The following is a 16183-nucleotide window of genomic DNA, read 5'->3' on the forward strand; positions in this document are numbered from 1 at the left end:
AGCTCCAGGAGACCCAAGTTTTTTTGAGGCGACACCCCAACCCTAAGAGCTTGGTTATCTAAGCTTCTATTTCCCAGGGTGCATTCCTTCCACAACCCCAGATAGGGAATCCAAAAGACTAGATACACTTGGGAGGAAGATTTTTTTACTTCCACCAGCCTAGCATTGTGGTCCGTCAACACTGCATGCCTTTTGTCCACACGCTGTGGGATACGGTTGCACAAATTCTACCAGTGGCCCCGGAGGAGGCCTAGGCTGTACTCTCTCAGGCAGTTGCCGATGGGAGAGATGCAGCAAAGTTCTCCATTCATTGCTGACTGGACACAGCCGACTTGCTAGGCAGAGTGGCTTCGTTGACAGTCGCCTTGAGGCCCCACACCTGGCTGAGGACGTCTGGCTTTTCAGGGGATAGCCAGGCTACTTTGATGCCATCCGTCTCTTCGGAGACTAGGCAGGCTCTGCGCTCCAGCACTAAAAGGATTGGCCAGGTCCTTGAGTCTCGACGCAGCCCCTCATCCCCATAAGTCTGCCTTTCAGCACTTTCATGTCCATGGAAGGCTCCTCCAACAGTGTCCATTCCCAGCCAGCCACCATGACGTGCATGCTGCCCAGCGAACTTGTGGATCACGTAGCCTGGGGTTTCGCCGGTTCACCACCCTTCTCTCTGCAGCAGCCTCTAAGCCATCCTTGTCTGACTCCCCACCAAGGGCCAGTCGGAGGCAGGATTCATCATCACCTGCTCCGCTGGCAGTCTATCACATCAGACAAGTTGGATTTGTAGATAGTCCGAAGGGGCTACTCCCTCCTATTCAAGACTGCCCCTCTATCCATGCCACCATCCTAAGATTGGATAACGGAGAATTACTTATTCCTTCTCCGTGAGGAAGTTACAGCTCTCTTGGCCAAGGCAGCCATACAGAGGGTTCCTGTGCCAGAAATAGGTCATGGTTGCTATTCCCTCTACTTTCTGGTACCCAAAAAGGACAAGGGCCTCCGCCCTATCCTAGACCTTCGGTCCCGCAATCTCTTCCTCAAGAAGGAGAAGTTCAAGATACTCAGTCCGGCTCAGGTTCTGCCCTGGACCAAGGAGACTGGATGGTAGCGTTGAACTTGCATGGCGCTTATTTCCATATTCCCGTCCTGACTGCCCACAGATGTTACTTGTGGTTCACTGTAGGCATTGAGCACTTTCAGCCCACCATGCTCCCCTTTGACCTTACCAACCCCCTTCGGATGTTCACCAAGGTGATGGCGGTGGTCGAAACTCATTTGCGCAGATCAGTGGTTGCAGTCTTCCCTGATCTCGACCATTGTCTGTGGAAGGTGGGCTCGCCCCAGGCTGTCGTCTCCCACCTCCAGAGTACGACTGACTTCCTGCAAAATAATTAAATAAATCCAGGATTTGTAAAGGGCTGCAAATCACCAGTGAGGGTCTCAAGGTGCTGAATTGTAGGCACAGGGAGATTAAGCGGTTTTCCCCGATTCACAGGATGTTGAGCCAACGCCAAGACTCGAATCTGGTTCCCACAGCTCCGAAGTCGGCAGCTCAGGCTGCTACACCACATCCTTTCCCATTTGCTGGGGTTCACTATAAATGTTCTGAAGTCACACCTGACTCTCTCTCAGATGCTCCTTTTCATCAGAGCTGTTCTGGACACTGCAGTTTCTGGCTTATCCTGCCCAGCAGCAAATACAGGATATTTAGGCTATGATACTAATGTTTCAGCCTTTATCATGGATTTTTGGTGAGAATGACCCTGAGGCTTCTGGGACTCCTGGCCCCCTTCAACCTGCTGGTGACACATGCGGTCTCTGCAGTGGGGCCTGAAATTACAATACGTGCAGCCTCAGGGGAATCTCTCCAAAAAGGTCCAGATCTCAGAGGGAACTGTGCAAGATGTGCAGTGGTGGTTAACAAACCGTGATTCTATAAGCGGCAGATCCCTCCCCCAACCACATCTGACAGTAGTGACAGACGCATCTCTCCTGGGATGGGGCAGCTATCTGGGAGAGCTGGAGATCAGAGGCAACTGGTCTCCGGCGAAATCCAGACTCTGCATCAACCTGTTGAAGTTTCTGTAAGATCCAGCTAGCATTGAAGGCTTTTCTTCCCTCTATCAAGAGAAAGATGGTGCAGGTGTTCAGAGACAACTCACTGGTATTGCTGTATTGGTATTGGTAAAAACAGGACGGGGTATTGCAAAAAGCAGTTTGGGGCGGGGCCATGGACTCTTTCTCTAAAGAATCTTCACCTATGGACATCCAATCACACACACTTCCAAACATACACACATTCACATTTCACAACATACACGCGCTCAAATGTCCGTACATGCAGACACTCATTCAACACTCAAGACTCACCTGCATTCATGCACGCACACACACATACATTCACACATACCCCCACAGACACACAACACCCCCCACACCCTCTCCCCTGTCGGAGACCCGACTTAACCGGATCCAGGGGGTCCTCCGGTAGGAGACGGGACGTGGCGCTGCTTCCCGCAGCAGCGCCCACCAGCAGAACACCACCAGGCCGTATTATTTGCCATAATACGGCTGGCAGCAGTCTACTGGCGTGGCGCTGCTGGTGGTAGCAGCGCCACCTTACCACCAACCGCCAGTATGGCCACAGCCAGATTTCCGCCATTCTTGTGGCGGAAATCCAGCTGTGGTCATATTATGGTCTTTTGGCGACCGTCGGTTTTGCTTTCCTTATCTTATGACCGAGCTGACAAAACTTCTCTGGAATGCACTAAAGAAGACATTTATTATTACTTCACCATGAGGTTCCTGAAAGACAAGATTAGTAGGTTGGAAGCACACGTTTAAAAGTAGTCACAGCAATGAAAGGCAAGGTTCTTCTCAATTGCAATGTACACAGCAAATATATGTGATTATATTATAGCATAACTTCAAAGCAAAGAATAAAAGTCTAAATTAATCACCGTAGGGCACTGACCTTCATCTTTCTCATGCCTGCAAGTTGATGACTCCTGTCTTGGAAAATTCCCCTTACTGCTGCCCAGTGACACCGTGTTATAATGAAAAAAACTGCTAACAGGCCCTTTCCTCCAATCACAGCCGGAAAAGAACAAGCTGGAGAGTGGCCAAGTCTCCGAAACCTCGCTCCTTCCCAAGGCTGAGTAGAGAGGAAAACACCAAAATATACGCTCTCTTATCACGCTAAGGTTCGGTGTGAACACAATACGAAAAACAGCTTGGTCTACCATGTGGAAAAACACAGCTCATCTGCAATGTCTCAACTGCAATGTCGAACTCCACGATAAAGCCAATAGGCAGCTAAACGGAATACAGAATGTAATGTCTAATGCCACGTTCAAGCCAATAGGCAGCTAAACTGAATACAACATGTAATGTGCTACTGGTGAACATTGAACAACTAATATGCGCAGAGGTGAAACACAAAGTCAGGGGTCAAACACAATTAATGGCATAACACCGTCGCCGCTGCGGTAGGCGGTTTTTACCGCTGATGTTATAATGAGGGCCTTAGGCTCTACCAGATAAGGCGTCACCGAAGGTAAGTAACTTATTTAAAGTTGAACCTAACTCAAAACATTAGTGTAAACTATCCCTTGTTATTATTGAAGTGATTCACTGTTTTAACTTTATATATTTTGCGCACGCTTTCTTATCACCTCTTTGTACTATTCCACTGGGCTGTTGCTTCATCCTTTCACATTTCAAACATCCACATTGAAATTCAAGAAAGGAAAACATTGACTGACTATATATAGGTTTTTTGTTGAATTGTTTTCACTTTGCTCACATTATGAACCATTTGTTTCTGTACTGAACATTGTTTTCCAAAGCAAACAGTCTTTTTATGTGTCTAAAATACACTGGTTCCCTCGTAGTATTACCAGGTAGCACTATATGGTTTTGTCCAGTTATTTGCTGTGGCTATTAATATCGTTACCATGGGACCCTAGGTTTATGCTTGTGACAGCCCTTGACTGTTGATGTTCATTATTGTGGGAACAATTTCTCCAAAATGCTCCTAAGTTGAACAATTATATTAATGTAGTTTTGAGTAAATATTCTCTGTTTGCAAATATGTTAAATGCACTCTGTATGAAAGTGAGAAAACGTATGTTAGAATCCTGTTTTATTGGGTGACTTGAGTTCAAGTCATGTTTTGGTAATTCTTATTTTAAGACTTTTTCAAGATTTTATGTACTTACCTGTGTAATACAAATATTGCATGCCTAATGTTCTTGTTTTCCTTTACAGAGCCATGATTCAGTGTATGTTGGAAAAGTGTGAAAGATTCCTGTGGTCCTAACAGTCCCAGAAATACTAAAGATGATCATGGAGTACTTTATGATAAATAATTATTGTATGTTTATGCTATACTCAAGGGCTGCCTTCTCTCTCTCACTTGAAATGAACATTTGTGATGTTTATTCTCAAACAGTAGTATTTCAGCAATATTTAAAAGAAAGCTGTGTTTTGATAAAATGAGCCACAGCCATTTTTCAATTTCAAGTTATTCATTTATACTATTTGTGCTCCCAATTTGTTCCTTTTCAGGTTTGTGGTGTCTTCTTAAAGCAAAATATTTATGGAGTGTTTCAAATTGCACTAACAATCATCAGCAGTTACTTTGCAGTTGTATTTATGAACGTTCAAATGTAATTTGTTTAAATACCATTTTTCATATTTTAGTGAAATTGTGTGTTTAGCTTTTTATCTTTTCTGTGAACTTTTCCTTTCTGCCTAATGTTTATATTTCCTGTTTCTTAACACAGATGGTTCTCCTAGCACAACACAATGAGCCATTTTGAAACTAACAAGAAGTCTGTTCACAAATAAATACAATTATCAGTATTGCTGAACACATACTATTATGATGCTTTTGAAAAATGGTGTTCGATGTTTGGGTAGATAACATAAACCAGGTCAAAAACATTGAGAGAGCCTCTACTGTTTCTTGGGCATGAAAAACAAATGTTTATTTAATATTTCTTACTTCTAAATCAAACACAAATTAAACACACATGGGGAAAAAATGAACTGCTACAAAAGTGTTAGAATTAAGTATTATTGGCAAACTTCTGGGAGAGAGTAGACAGAGTACAAACTGAGGCAAAAATCTCTGGTGCAGGCCTCATTGTGGGTATAGCCCTTCATATGTTGCAGGATCTGCTGCTGTTGCTGCTAATTCCAGTTTATTAGATCCTGTCTCATCCTCTTGAAGCATACATAGGTAGTGGATCTGCTACCTAACACTAAACTGCATGTCACTGCAGCGAAAGATGAACAGAAGAAAATTGTTACAGAGCAATATCTTTACAGATGAACCACTGCTGAGAAATATTATTACAAACCAAATATATATGAGGTTGCTACAAGGAGGACTAGAACCCATTAAAAATGAATTCCCTGCACATTCATCTCAGTGTCAATCTAAGAACACAAACTTGTTTTACTTATGAAATGATTGCACATCTAAGGGTACCAGTTCTCCCCTGTGATCTCCAGTAAATCTCTGAGACTGGGTAAAGGAGATATCGGGCATCGGGTGTTTGGAGGTCCTGGCTGTTGTAGCAAAGATGTTTTGCTCTAATCCACTAGCCATATCTATAACAGAGAAGGGTTGTGTCAGTGTGCCCTCCCCCCTCTTGTGGAATTCAGTCTTATGACTAGGAGAGATCCAGACCCTCTTCCATGTGAGAAGAATTGTGCTCCTTATGGAATTTAGGTGGTAGAATGATCGCTTGCAAATGTGTGAGGCTGTGTGTGAACTTTCATTTGTTTTTGCTTTTGGGTGTCTGAGACATGAGACAGATATGTGGCTTTTTTCATCATAAGGCATTGTCTTCACCCCGGTCTACTGTGAGGACCAAATAACAAAGCCATACTGGTGGCTGAAACTGGCATCTGAATATATTATGTTACAAAACTGTGTAGTGTGCTACTGACCAAATGTTGTATTATTACATATTGAGGGTATGTGATATCATAAATAAAAGTTGATGACCGATTTACAATATTGTGCCTCCGTGTCTGTTGGCTTCCTTACTTTATAGCCATAATGTGGTGTGCATGGAGGTGAACATAATGGAGGAACTTGAGAAGGATTTGTTAGGTGTGGGCCAACAATGAATCTAACAATGTACAAACTGGAAGTCCCACAAGAAAATAACAATCTAAAAGTAACTGTCTTATGTGGAGCAAAGAATTAAGACATATTGAGTAGACAAAATAAAGATGTACAAGTGTTTATAGGTAAACTATTTTTTAGACCTGACATTCTTGATGTGGTCTCCCCTGTCTTTTTTTGCCTCTGCTTCCCATGTTTTGACTGTGTGCTGGACTCTGTTTTGCTATTTTTGGTACTCTGGACACTTTACCTCTGCTGGCAGAGCTGACCAGAGCTAAAATGCAAATGCTCCTGTGTAAATTATATGTGTCATTGGCTTTTCCATGATTGGCATATCTGATTTACTAGTAAGTCTCTAGTAAAGTGCACCAGAGGTGCCCAGGGCATGTAAATCAAATGCAACTAGTGGGCCTGCAGTACTGGTTGTGCCACCCACACGAGTAGCCCGGTAAACATGGCTCAGACCTGCCACTGCAGTGCCTGTGTGTGCAGTTTTAAACTGCCACTTGGACCTGACAAGGGTACCCACTTGCCAGGCCCAAACATTCCTTTTTTATACATGTAAGGCACCCCTAAGGTAGGCCCTTGGTAGCCCCATGGGCAGGGAGCAGTGTATGTTAAAGGTGGGACATGTACTGATGTGTTTTACATGTCCTAACAGTGAAATACTGCTGAGTTTGCTTTTCACTGTTGCAAGGCCTCTCTCTCTCATAGGTTAACTATAGGTTTAAATATGTTTTTGTGAGATTCCCTTTTGGAGCAGAGAGAAATTTGGAGTTTGATGTCTCTGAACTCACAATTTAAAAATACATCTTTTGGTAAAGTTGGTTTTTAAATTGTCAGTTTGAAAATGCCACTTTTAGAAAGTGGGCATTTTCCTGCTTAAACCATTCTGTGACTCTGCCTGTTTGTGGATTCCTTGTCTGGGGCAGACTGACAGTTGGGCTGCTTGTGAATCCCCTCTAGACAGGGAGACAAAGGGGGAGAAGCCTGCATATCCTGATGGGCCATCCGAGCTAGAGTGGAGGGAGGAGTGGTCACTTACATCTGAATGGGCTGTGCCTGCCCTCACACAATCCGGTCTCCAACCCCCGGTGTGAGTCTGGGGCTGGACCTAAACAACAGAGACTTTCCTTTGATGTTTGTCAACTTCAAAGGCAGAATGGGGTATAAGTAGTAGACCCAAAACCCCACAGTTTGATTACATCTGGGATCAAGAGGAACCTCTGCCAAGGAGAAGAGCTGATGAGAAGTGTTGCCCCTGCCTGTGACTGCTTTGTTGGGCTATCCTGTAGTTGCTGCTTCTGCCTGTGAAAGGGGACAAAGACTGGACTTTGCATTCCTGCTGGAGAAGAATCTTCAATGGCTTGAATTGAGCCTGCCTCCTGTTTTGAAGTCTAAGGGCCATCAAAGACTTCCTCTGCGAGCACCTGGACTCTCGGATGAGTCCTATCCAGTCCCTGGGCCCTTGAGAGGTGAAGTTGGCAGAACAAGGACTGAAATCCACGCACAGAACTCCGTGCGGGGAATTTTTTTGATGCACCACCTGCAACGCGGCTGAAAAACAGCGCGCCACCTGCTTAGCGGCAAAAATCGACGCTCCACCTGCATTGCGGCTGGGAGATTGATGCTTTGTGGCTGGAGAAACGACGCAACACCTGCTTTCTTGCTTACCAATTCTGTGCCACTGCTTGGCTGCTGAAACGTCTGTGTCAGGCTGTTTGTGAGTTCACTCTAAACAGTGACATAAAGGGAACTGAGGTCTGTCCTGCATATCCTGATGGGTCTTCCTGGGCTGAAGTAGAGGGAGGAGCGGACACTTGCACCTGAATAGGGCTGTGCCTGCCCATACACAATACAGTCTCCAATCCCTTGGGGTGTATCTGGGGCCAGGACGAGGCAGGGTCCTGTGCACTACAAAAACTTACCTTTGATGTTTGCCTGCTTTAAAGGCAGAAATTAGTATACGTATTGGACTGGTGGCCCCACGACTTCAGAAGACTTCTTGATCAAGAGGAACCTCTGCCAAGGAGAAGAGCTGTGAGGAGTACTGCCCCTTTGCTGTGTGTGCTTTGCTGGGTTGGCCTGCAGTTGCTGCTTCAGCCTTAGAGAGGACAAAGACTGGACTTTGCTGTGTATCCTGCTTGTGCAGTTTTTCCAAGGGCTTGCACTGAGCTTGCCTCTTGTTAAGAAGTCTTAGGGACATCTAAGACTTCATCTGCCAGCACCAGGGCTCTCTTGCTGAGACACCTGACTTGTCAAGTGGTCTCAAATCCGGTCCCTGGGCCCTTGAAAGGAGAAGCTGGTAATACCCGAGAGAACATCCACGTACCGGAGCCGAGCAGCAGAATAATCGACACAGCGCCTGCACTGCTGCTGCACAGTTGTCGCAGCGCCAATGAGATTGACACATTGCCAGCCCGGCGCAGATTCATTGTTACTGTGCATCTGGATCCTCCATGCATCGTCTCTGGCCGTCAGTTTCAACATCACCACATGGACTCATGGCCTGCTTGTCTGGAAGTCTATGCATCCCTTCCCTACGAGGAAAGAATCAATGCATCGCTTACCCGGTGGAGAAAGAATCGACGCACGGCCTCACTTGTGAGTAAGGAATCGACGAATCGCTTGCTTTTCTGATACACCGTCGCCCCTGCTGCTTTATTTTTGACACATACTAGGTACTTTGTGCTAAAACAACACATCCATTATTTTCTATGGATTAAGACTCTTTTAGCATTAAAAATTTGATATCTTTTCCTGTTTATGTTGGATTTTATTGTTGTTTTTTGGTCTTGTTTGATTTAGATACATATTGGCTATTTTTCTAAACTGGTGTGGAATCCTTTTGTGGTGTTTTCACTGTGTTACTGTGTGTGTTTGTACAAATACTTTACACATTGCTTCAGAGATAAGCCTGACTGCTCGTGCAAAGCTACCAAGGGGTTGAGCAGGGATTATTTTAGGAGTGCGATTCCCTTACCCTGACTAGAGTAAGGGTCCCTACTTGGCAGAGGGTAAACTGACTGCCAAATAAAGACCCCATTTCCAACACCAGGTCTTTAGCAATTTGCAAAATGTTAAGTGAGAATCACATCCTCTCAAAGTTTCCGGTAGGTCATTCCAAAGTTTTGGCCCCAAGTAAGAAAAGGCCCGGCCACCCTGGTGACTTTTCTTATTTCTAGGAATTGCAGCCAACTTTTGCCCTGAACAATACCCTTTGTTCAATAGGCAGCCAATGAAGGGACCTTAACATACTGGCTGAGCTTGTAAATTTAGGAGGACAAAGCAAAAGGTGTGCAGCAGCATTTTGTATAATTTGGAGGCTCTTAATTGCTGATTTGGCAACACCTAAATATAAAACATTCCCATAGTCCAGCCTGGACATCACCATAGCTTGGACCACTGTCCTCTGAGCTATAGATGGAAAGGCAATAAAGAATCTTCCTGAGCCATTTTACTGTTCCAAAACAAGTATCGACTACCTTAGTAATCTGGTGATTCATTGTGAGATCCCGATCCAGCCAAACTTCCAAATTTCTTACAGTTGGCACGGAAGTGGGAAGATTACCCATAGGATCCGCCCACAGATGAGCGTCCCATGGTATGGCAGGGTTACCTACGAACAGCACCTCAGGCTTGTCTCCATTTAACTTTAGGGAATTCGCTCCCATCCAGGCTGACACCTGATCCAGACTGGAGGGCAAAGCGGTCTCTTTGTGGCTATCTTTAGATGACAAAGATGCCACAATCTTTGCTTTTGTGATAAAATGCTGCTCTAATCCTCAAGCAAAAATAATTTTCATCAGTGAGTCAGCCTCTGGCTTTATCCCAACCTTGCTTCGTGTGAGTGTGATTGCTTTGGATGATTCTTCACGGATCAAAAATTGTCAGTGGTACTTCCTAGAGGGCTTAAATCTACTAGAAGGTTCTGAACCCTTCTAGGAGATTTATAAAGCGCATCAAGTGAGGTCACCCTTGTTGTGACCCAGGTGCATTATCTGCAATTTGCGCAATTGGGCAGAACGTCTGGAGCACCCATAGCGGAATGTCAGTGGCATAGGGGGTCCTTTATGGTTTACTGCTCCAATTGTATTTTGCTGGCTAGCAGGAGCAATGTAGCTGGGATTTTATTCTGCAGATTCCGGAGATATCCTTGAATATCAGTCAATCTGTTGATCTTGACCCCAAAACCCATATTCTGAAGGACCTACTACAAAAAATCCCAGCCTAAGCAATCTTCGTCTTTCTCCGTATCTATGGAGCTGCTGCCACTCTACTTTATTGGGGTGGACAATACTAAGGACTTGGAACAGTCTGTTCACATTTCATTTGGGGCCATGGTTCTGGTTGGAACAAACCCACTTTGATCCTAATGTACCAGGCATGGCAGGACGGTGGTAACCTTTTGGTAAAAACCTTCTCCAGTATTTTGTAATCTAAATTCAGCAATGAATAGGGACGATATCATCCGACATCAAGAGGATCACGATCTGCCTTCAGTAGAAAAGATGTGACAGCCTCCCTGGTGGCTGGGAGGAGCAGGATAAAGATCGAAGAGAAGTTTGATCCGATAATTGCCCCTAGAATATCTTGAAGAACTCCAGGTGGAATCTGGACCTTGACTGTGGACAACTGTGCCATAGTTTAATTGCATCTAGCAAGATATGGGCTTCTAAGCCCTGCACCTGTCCAGGGGTCAGATGCAGTAGGGCACCCATCAGTGCATAATGTTCAATTGTCCCCCTACACTTCACCATATGCAGTGCATATAGTTCATGATAGTATGTGTCAGAGGTCTCATTGAAGCCGTCTTGGGGCTGAACCAACCACCCCTCAACTTGGCAAATAGCTGTGATATCAGAGAGTGGAATTTTGACACGAACCAGTCGCGTCAGATTGCTCACTGTTTGTTCTCCCTCTGTTTGCCTTTGGACCAGATATAATCAAATAAGCAGAACCTCTTGTGTAGGCCCTTATTGGAGCATGACAGCACAACCAGCTTCAGTTCTAGATAGGGTTCAATGAGTATGTCACATTCCAGAGTTGACATAACATTTTAAAGTTATTTAAGCTGATAATGTGAAAACCTTCCCTATGCCCACTGCGTGTTTGATGCATTCCGCTCTTATATATGCCTTAAAGGCAAGCCATATTCTCAGAAAATAGTCAATGTATTCTGCATGATTGGTAAAGAATTGAGTGATCTCTTTTTTCAATTTATACTATCTGTGTTCCCAATTTGTTCCTTTTCAAGTTTATGGTGTCTTAAAGCAAAATCGTGTCAGAACTCTGTGTCTTCAAGCATTGACGTCTGCAACTGCCACATGGGTATTTTCAGGGGGATATTCCCCCCACTGTAAGGTCTTTAGTAACACGTTATGGTCTGATATTATTTTGGCCAGGTATTCAGCCCTAAGGATCCTGTTTGTTAATGGTGGTGTGACAAAGAACATGACAGCGCTTGTGTGCAGCACTTACAATGGGAAATAAAATCCAAAGGGTCTCACTGAAGGGGTAACAGCCCTCCACAGCATAAATATGTAAACACTGATAAACACCTGCACGATCACAAACCAAAATGTTATTCAAAGAAAGAAAATTGAGAGAGAATGAGTCATTTATATTGCTTCCTGAATGGGCCAACACAGTGTAACTTTGTTGTCTAAGGTAGCAAACTAAGAAGTCTAAAAGTAAGTCTAAGATTATTCTGATTCAGTTTTGTTGTTTAGATATGTTAATAAAGTATTGTTTCGTCTTCCTTTTGTTTCCTCCAGATGTGTGTAGTTCGATTAAGATGTAGGGTTTGGAAGCATGTTTTAATTGTGGTCTAATTATTGTATACACTGTAGAGAGTCCGAGAATGTTAAAATCAAATTTTATCTTTTGGCGGTGTTTAATTCTCACTGATTGGTGAAATGGCTAGCACATAATCTTTGCCAATATGTACTATCACATATCCTCTCAGACTCAGAATGGGTAAAACCCTTTTATACATCAGCCCATTTTTCTAACAGGTCAGTGTTAATAGCAGGTCAACTACCAGAACACCCCAGCATTAAACATCCACTTCAAGGTGTAGTGACTAGTACCTGTGAAAAAGGTGCTGTCACAATGTGTATGGAATAGTGGTGAATACATCGTTCAAGACTCCACATACCAACCAAATCCATATCTGAAAGATGTCCCATTGTTATGTGTGCTAAATTCAGCTAATACTGCCTTTATACTGACCTACTCTTTACTGATGTGGTTTGTGAGGCCATAGCTACAATGGTTACAGCTACATTTCAAGTTTAAGAAAATGCATTGTGATGTCTGTTCAAAGGTCAGGACTGACTTAAAGTGAGCCATTTGCCATTGGGACACACTTGGGAGTTCTCAATGTCCACACAACAGCAGCTGCACCTTAATGTATTCAGGCAAAGAGTGCAGAAAAGCAGTGGAAATATGCTTTAGGTATCGAGTTTCAGGTGCTTTAGAATGCAGGGCTATAAATTATTCTGCTGTTATCGAAACTTTTAAAGCTTTCACATGGTAGGATGACGTTGGAGGGGTTAACCACCCATACAATGTCATATTATTGAATGAGCCTAGAACGTGACCAGGAATTTGTTTATTAACATATTTGAATAAAACTTTCTTACTTTGTGTCCTGACAAGGTGATTGTTAGAAGTGAGATGTGACAGACGACAATGAGATGTGAGTGGGAATGTAATACACAGGCTTTCTATGCTTAAAACAGTCTAACGTAAGTCCCTTTAACACACTGCCAATGGGAATGCACCGCATACCCTGTTTTACCTATCGTTTAAATTAAATGTGTTTAAATGATCTTTAGTGAGGTTTCTTAGAACACAGTATGACAATATAAGCAACAGTAAGATGCAGACCATTTGCAGAATGTTGTTTCAATAATAACAGATCAGCAATTCTTCATCAGTTCCTCTCAGGGGTGTGGAATTTATTAAAATATCTACTTGTCCAGGGGACAGGTTGCTTCTCAAATCTACTTGTCCTGTAAAAAGATCTACTTGTCCCTTTGGTGCCATTTAGTGTGGCGACAAATTATGGCAGCAATTAATAGCCTCTCTGATTATGCCAGGGCTACTACCATAGTAGGGCTTGAATACTTGGAGTTTCAATCCCTACTGTAGCAATTTCCTTATTTTGCCACCTTTCTGCAGATCTGCATACTGGGGCTGGAGGAAGCAGTAAGCAATAGTTCCAGGGCTGGAATGCCTTTGAGTCTGCAAACCTACTAACCTGCATGTGTTAAAGATTTTTACCAGCTTCTCTCTAATATTTTCCCATAATAAGAAAGGTTGGACATTTACTCCTGACAATGGCAGAATTAGAACTTCTTCCAGGGTTGGGAAGAAAGTGGCTGGAGGGAAAATGAACTTGCAAATGCTCAATAGATTTTCACATGAGCAAATCTACACATCGTATTTACCCACGCTAAAATACAGTTCACAAATATTTTATAGGAGTACGACATATACCATGGGTGCACTTTTGTGACTTTCTTTAAGAATTTGGGGCCACAAGTAGGTAGGTTCAGATTTGTGACCTGCAAATTGCGAGTCGCAAATCCGAATGTAGGATGGTGTCCTTGACACCATCTGTGATTCGCAAGGGCTTCGCAAATGCCCACATCATGAATAATCATGAGGTGGGTCGCAATTTGCGACCCCCTCACGAATGGTGGCCTGCTGGAGACAGCAGACCACCATGTCTGTGACTGCTTTTCAATAAAGCAGTTTTTTTTGTAATGCAGCCCGTTTTCCTTTAAGGAAAACGAGATGCATAACAAAAACGAAAAATGAAACGTTTTCGTTTCATTTTTTCAGAGCAGGCACTGGTCCACAGGACCACTGCTTGCTCTGAAAAAATGTTTACAGTGACATTCACAATGGGAAAGGGGTCCCATGGGGATCCCTTCCCTTTTGTGAAAGTGTTAGCACCCATTTGAAATGGATGCAAACTGCGATTGGTTTGCGCCCGCGTTCGCGGTCACAAAACAATCCTACATTGCACTGCGAGTTGCAATTAGGAAGGGAACACCCCTTACTAATTGCGAGTCGCAAACCCGTTTTGTGATTCGGTAACCAGGTTACTGAATCGCAAAACTGGGTTTGTGCATCGCAATGTGCTTTTTGCACGTCGCAAACAGCGAAAGTCGCTGTTTGCGACATGCAAAAAGCTACCTACATGTGGGTCTTGGTCCCTAATTAGGTCTGGTGTTAACAAAGACATTTTGTTTTTATTAAACTTCTATTTCTCTCTCTTTCGGCTGGCTTTACTGTGAGTGATCGCATTCTGCTCTTCCACAAGGAGCATATTGCCACACAAAGTAGTTTTGTTCAGTGTCAGGAACTACAGTGGCAATCAGTGACGTAACGAAACTGGAGGGTGCCCCTTTGCAAAGAACATGGAGGAGCCCCCTCTCCAGACTCACTCAGGGCAGGTGCTGTGCTGACGGGCCCCCTGGAGGGCGGCTGCGGGGCCTTTGTTATGCCCCTGGTGGCAACGTGTGCTTTAAGAGTTCAAAAACTTTTTGGGGGGGTTTTGCCAATGTTTGTTACAATGTTGAGGGCCTGGTAGCTCCCACAACAATAAAGTGTTACAAAAGCCATGTCAAAACAAGACACGCATTGATGAAACTAAACGACTTATAAATATATGTCAGATCAGTTGGCTTTGTCAGTGTTTGTTTATTTTCATGCTTCCCATAATCGTGTTGAAAATGGTTACACTGATTTTCCATTAGAAATATTTTTGGGAAATACTAGTATGCATCAACACATTTTACTAAATGACACTTCATTTGCATATAATCAGAGAGCATTCTGGGAGCATTATACTTAGCCTCTTAGCCTAAACTTTTCAAACGTGTGTACACGTTTTTTTTTTTGTACTGGAACCAACGTCAGTAGTGAAGTGTGACCTTAAAACATTTATTTACAGCACGCACCCTAATAATGAAGGCTTTCAAATAATGAACCATTAATACAAGTTCGAACAGCATTATCCTTTGGAAACACATTACCTCAACTGCAGAGAGTTCAACTCTCTGTAAACAGGCAGCCAAAGGGTTTGAGCTGCATGTCAAGGACAAAGTAAACATAAAAACTTCTCCTCCCATTCCTCTACCCCCACTGCTCTCCTGCTAGGTCACATAATAGATAAAAAGGGATAATCGGTTGTAGATGGCTCATGAGGCTGTAAAAGGGAAAAAGGCCATTGGCCCCAGGGTTATACACTCCTCCTCCATGATGGCACTAAAGAGGTCTCAGGAAACATCTCGTTAATAACTTCCCTGAAGGGGGCACAGTCTGCGGGTTCTTTCAAATCAGGTAGCATGGCCACCATGCACTTAGATCATATCTAGTCTGTCATCTCTGCAGACATGTTCATGCAAATCTCCGCAGTCGCCCATTCAGTAATATCTCCGAGTCAGTCCAAGCGCTTTGTGGGGCAAAGTTAGATGAATTTTCTGCTAAGTCTCTTCCGGGAGTGAGAGGGGATCAGTCCTAACAATATCTGTTTAATTGAGAGATGAATATTCCCCCCCAGTGGCCCTGTTCTAGACTCTCACTAATGTTTCCAAGTAGGGTGTCAGTGTGGGGCAGGACCATACCATGTTTATACAATTTGCCTCTGTCCTCCCGCAACGTGTGCAACTGTCGCTATGGTTAGTGTAAATGCCATGTAGTGTCCTGGGCTAAAAATAAGTTTGGTGTAATTCTATTGCAATAATTTAAATCTGGCATTAGAACTAACCATCTTCACACCCTCATTTCGTTTTGTCCAGTCTTTCATGGTCATAGGTCGTCTGTGCTTCATCCCATTTAGTTTGAATTCGAAGTGTGTGAGTTGGGGGCCTTGTAAATCTTAGGAATCAATCTGTGTCCCCTCGCAAGTGCCCCACAGCATTACCATGGTATTAGAAGGGTGCAACGCCTCTCTGGATGACAGCCACCACAGGTCTTGCGCGGTTGCTGAGATATTTGTGTATTGTAGGTATTGGCCCAGTCCTAGTG

The 16183-nt window shown here is 43.8% G+C and overlaps 1 protein-coding gene across 1 annotated transcript in view; it reads left to right on the forward strand.

Annotated features, from left to right (window-relative positions):
• HPS5 (HPS5 biogenesis of lysosomal organelles complex 2 subunit 2) overlaps nt 1-6023 on the forward strand; it is a 422510-nt gene extending 416487 nt beyond the window's left edge. Inside the window, exon 23 of the mRNA XM_069223753.1 lies at nt 4264-6023. Within this exon, the coding sequence (XP_069079854.1) occupies nt 4264-4315 (52 nt within the window). The 3' untranslated portion in view covers nt 4316-6023. The remainder of the gene's footprint in view (nt 1-4263) is intronic.
• Nucleotides 6024-16183: the final 10160 nt, after the last annotated feature.

Source organism: Pleurodeles waltl, chromosome 3_1 (assembly GCF_031143425.1).
Source record: "Pleurodeles waltl isolate 20211129_DDA chromosome 3_1, aPleWal1.hap1.20221129, whole genome shotgun sequence".
Lineage (NCBI taxonomy): Eukaryota > Metazoa > Chordata > Amphibia > Caudata > Salamandridae > Pleurodeles > Pleurodeles waltl.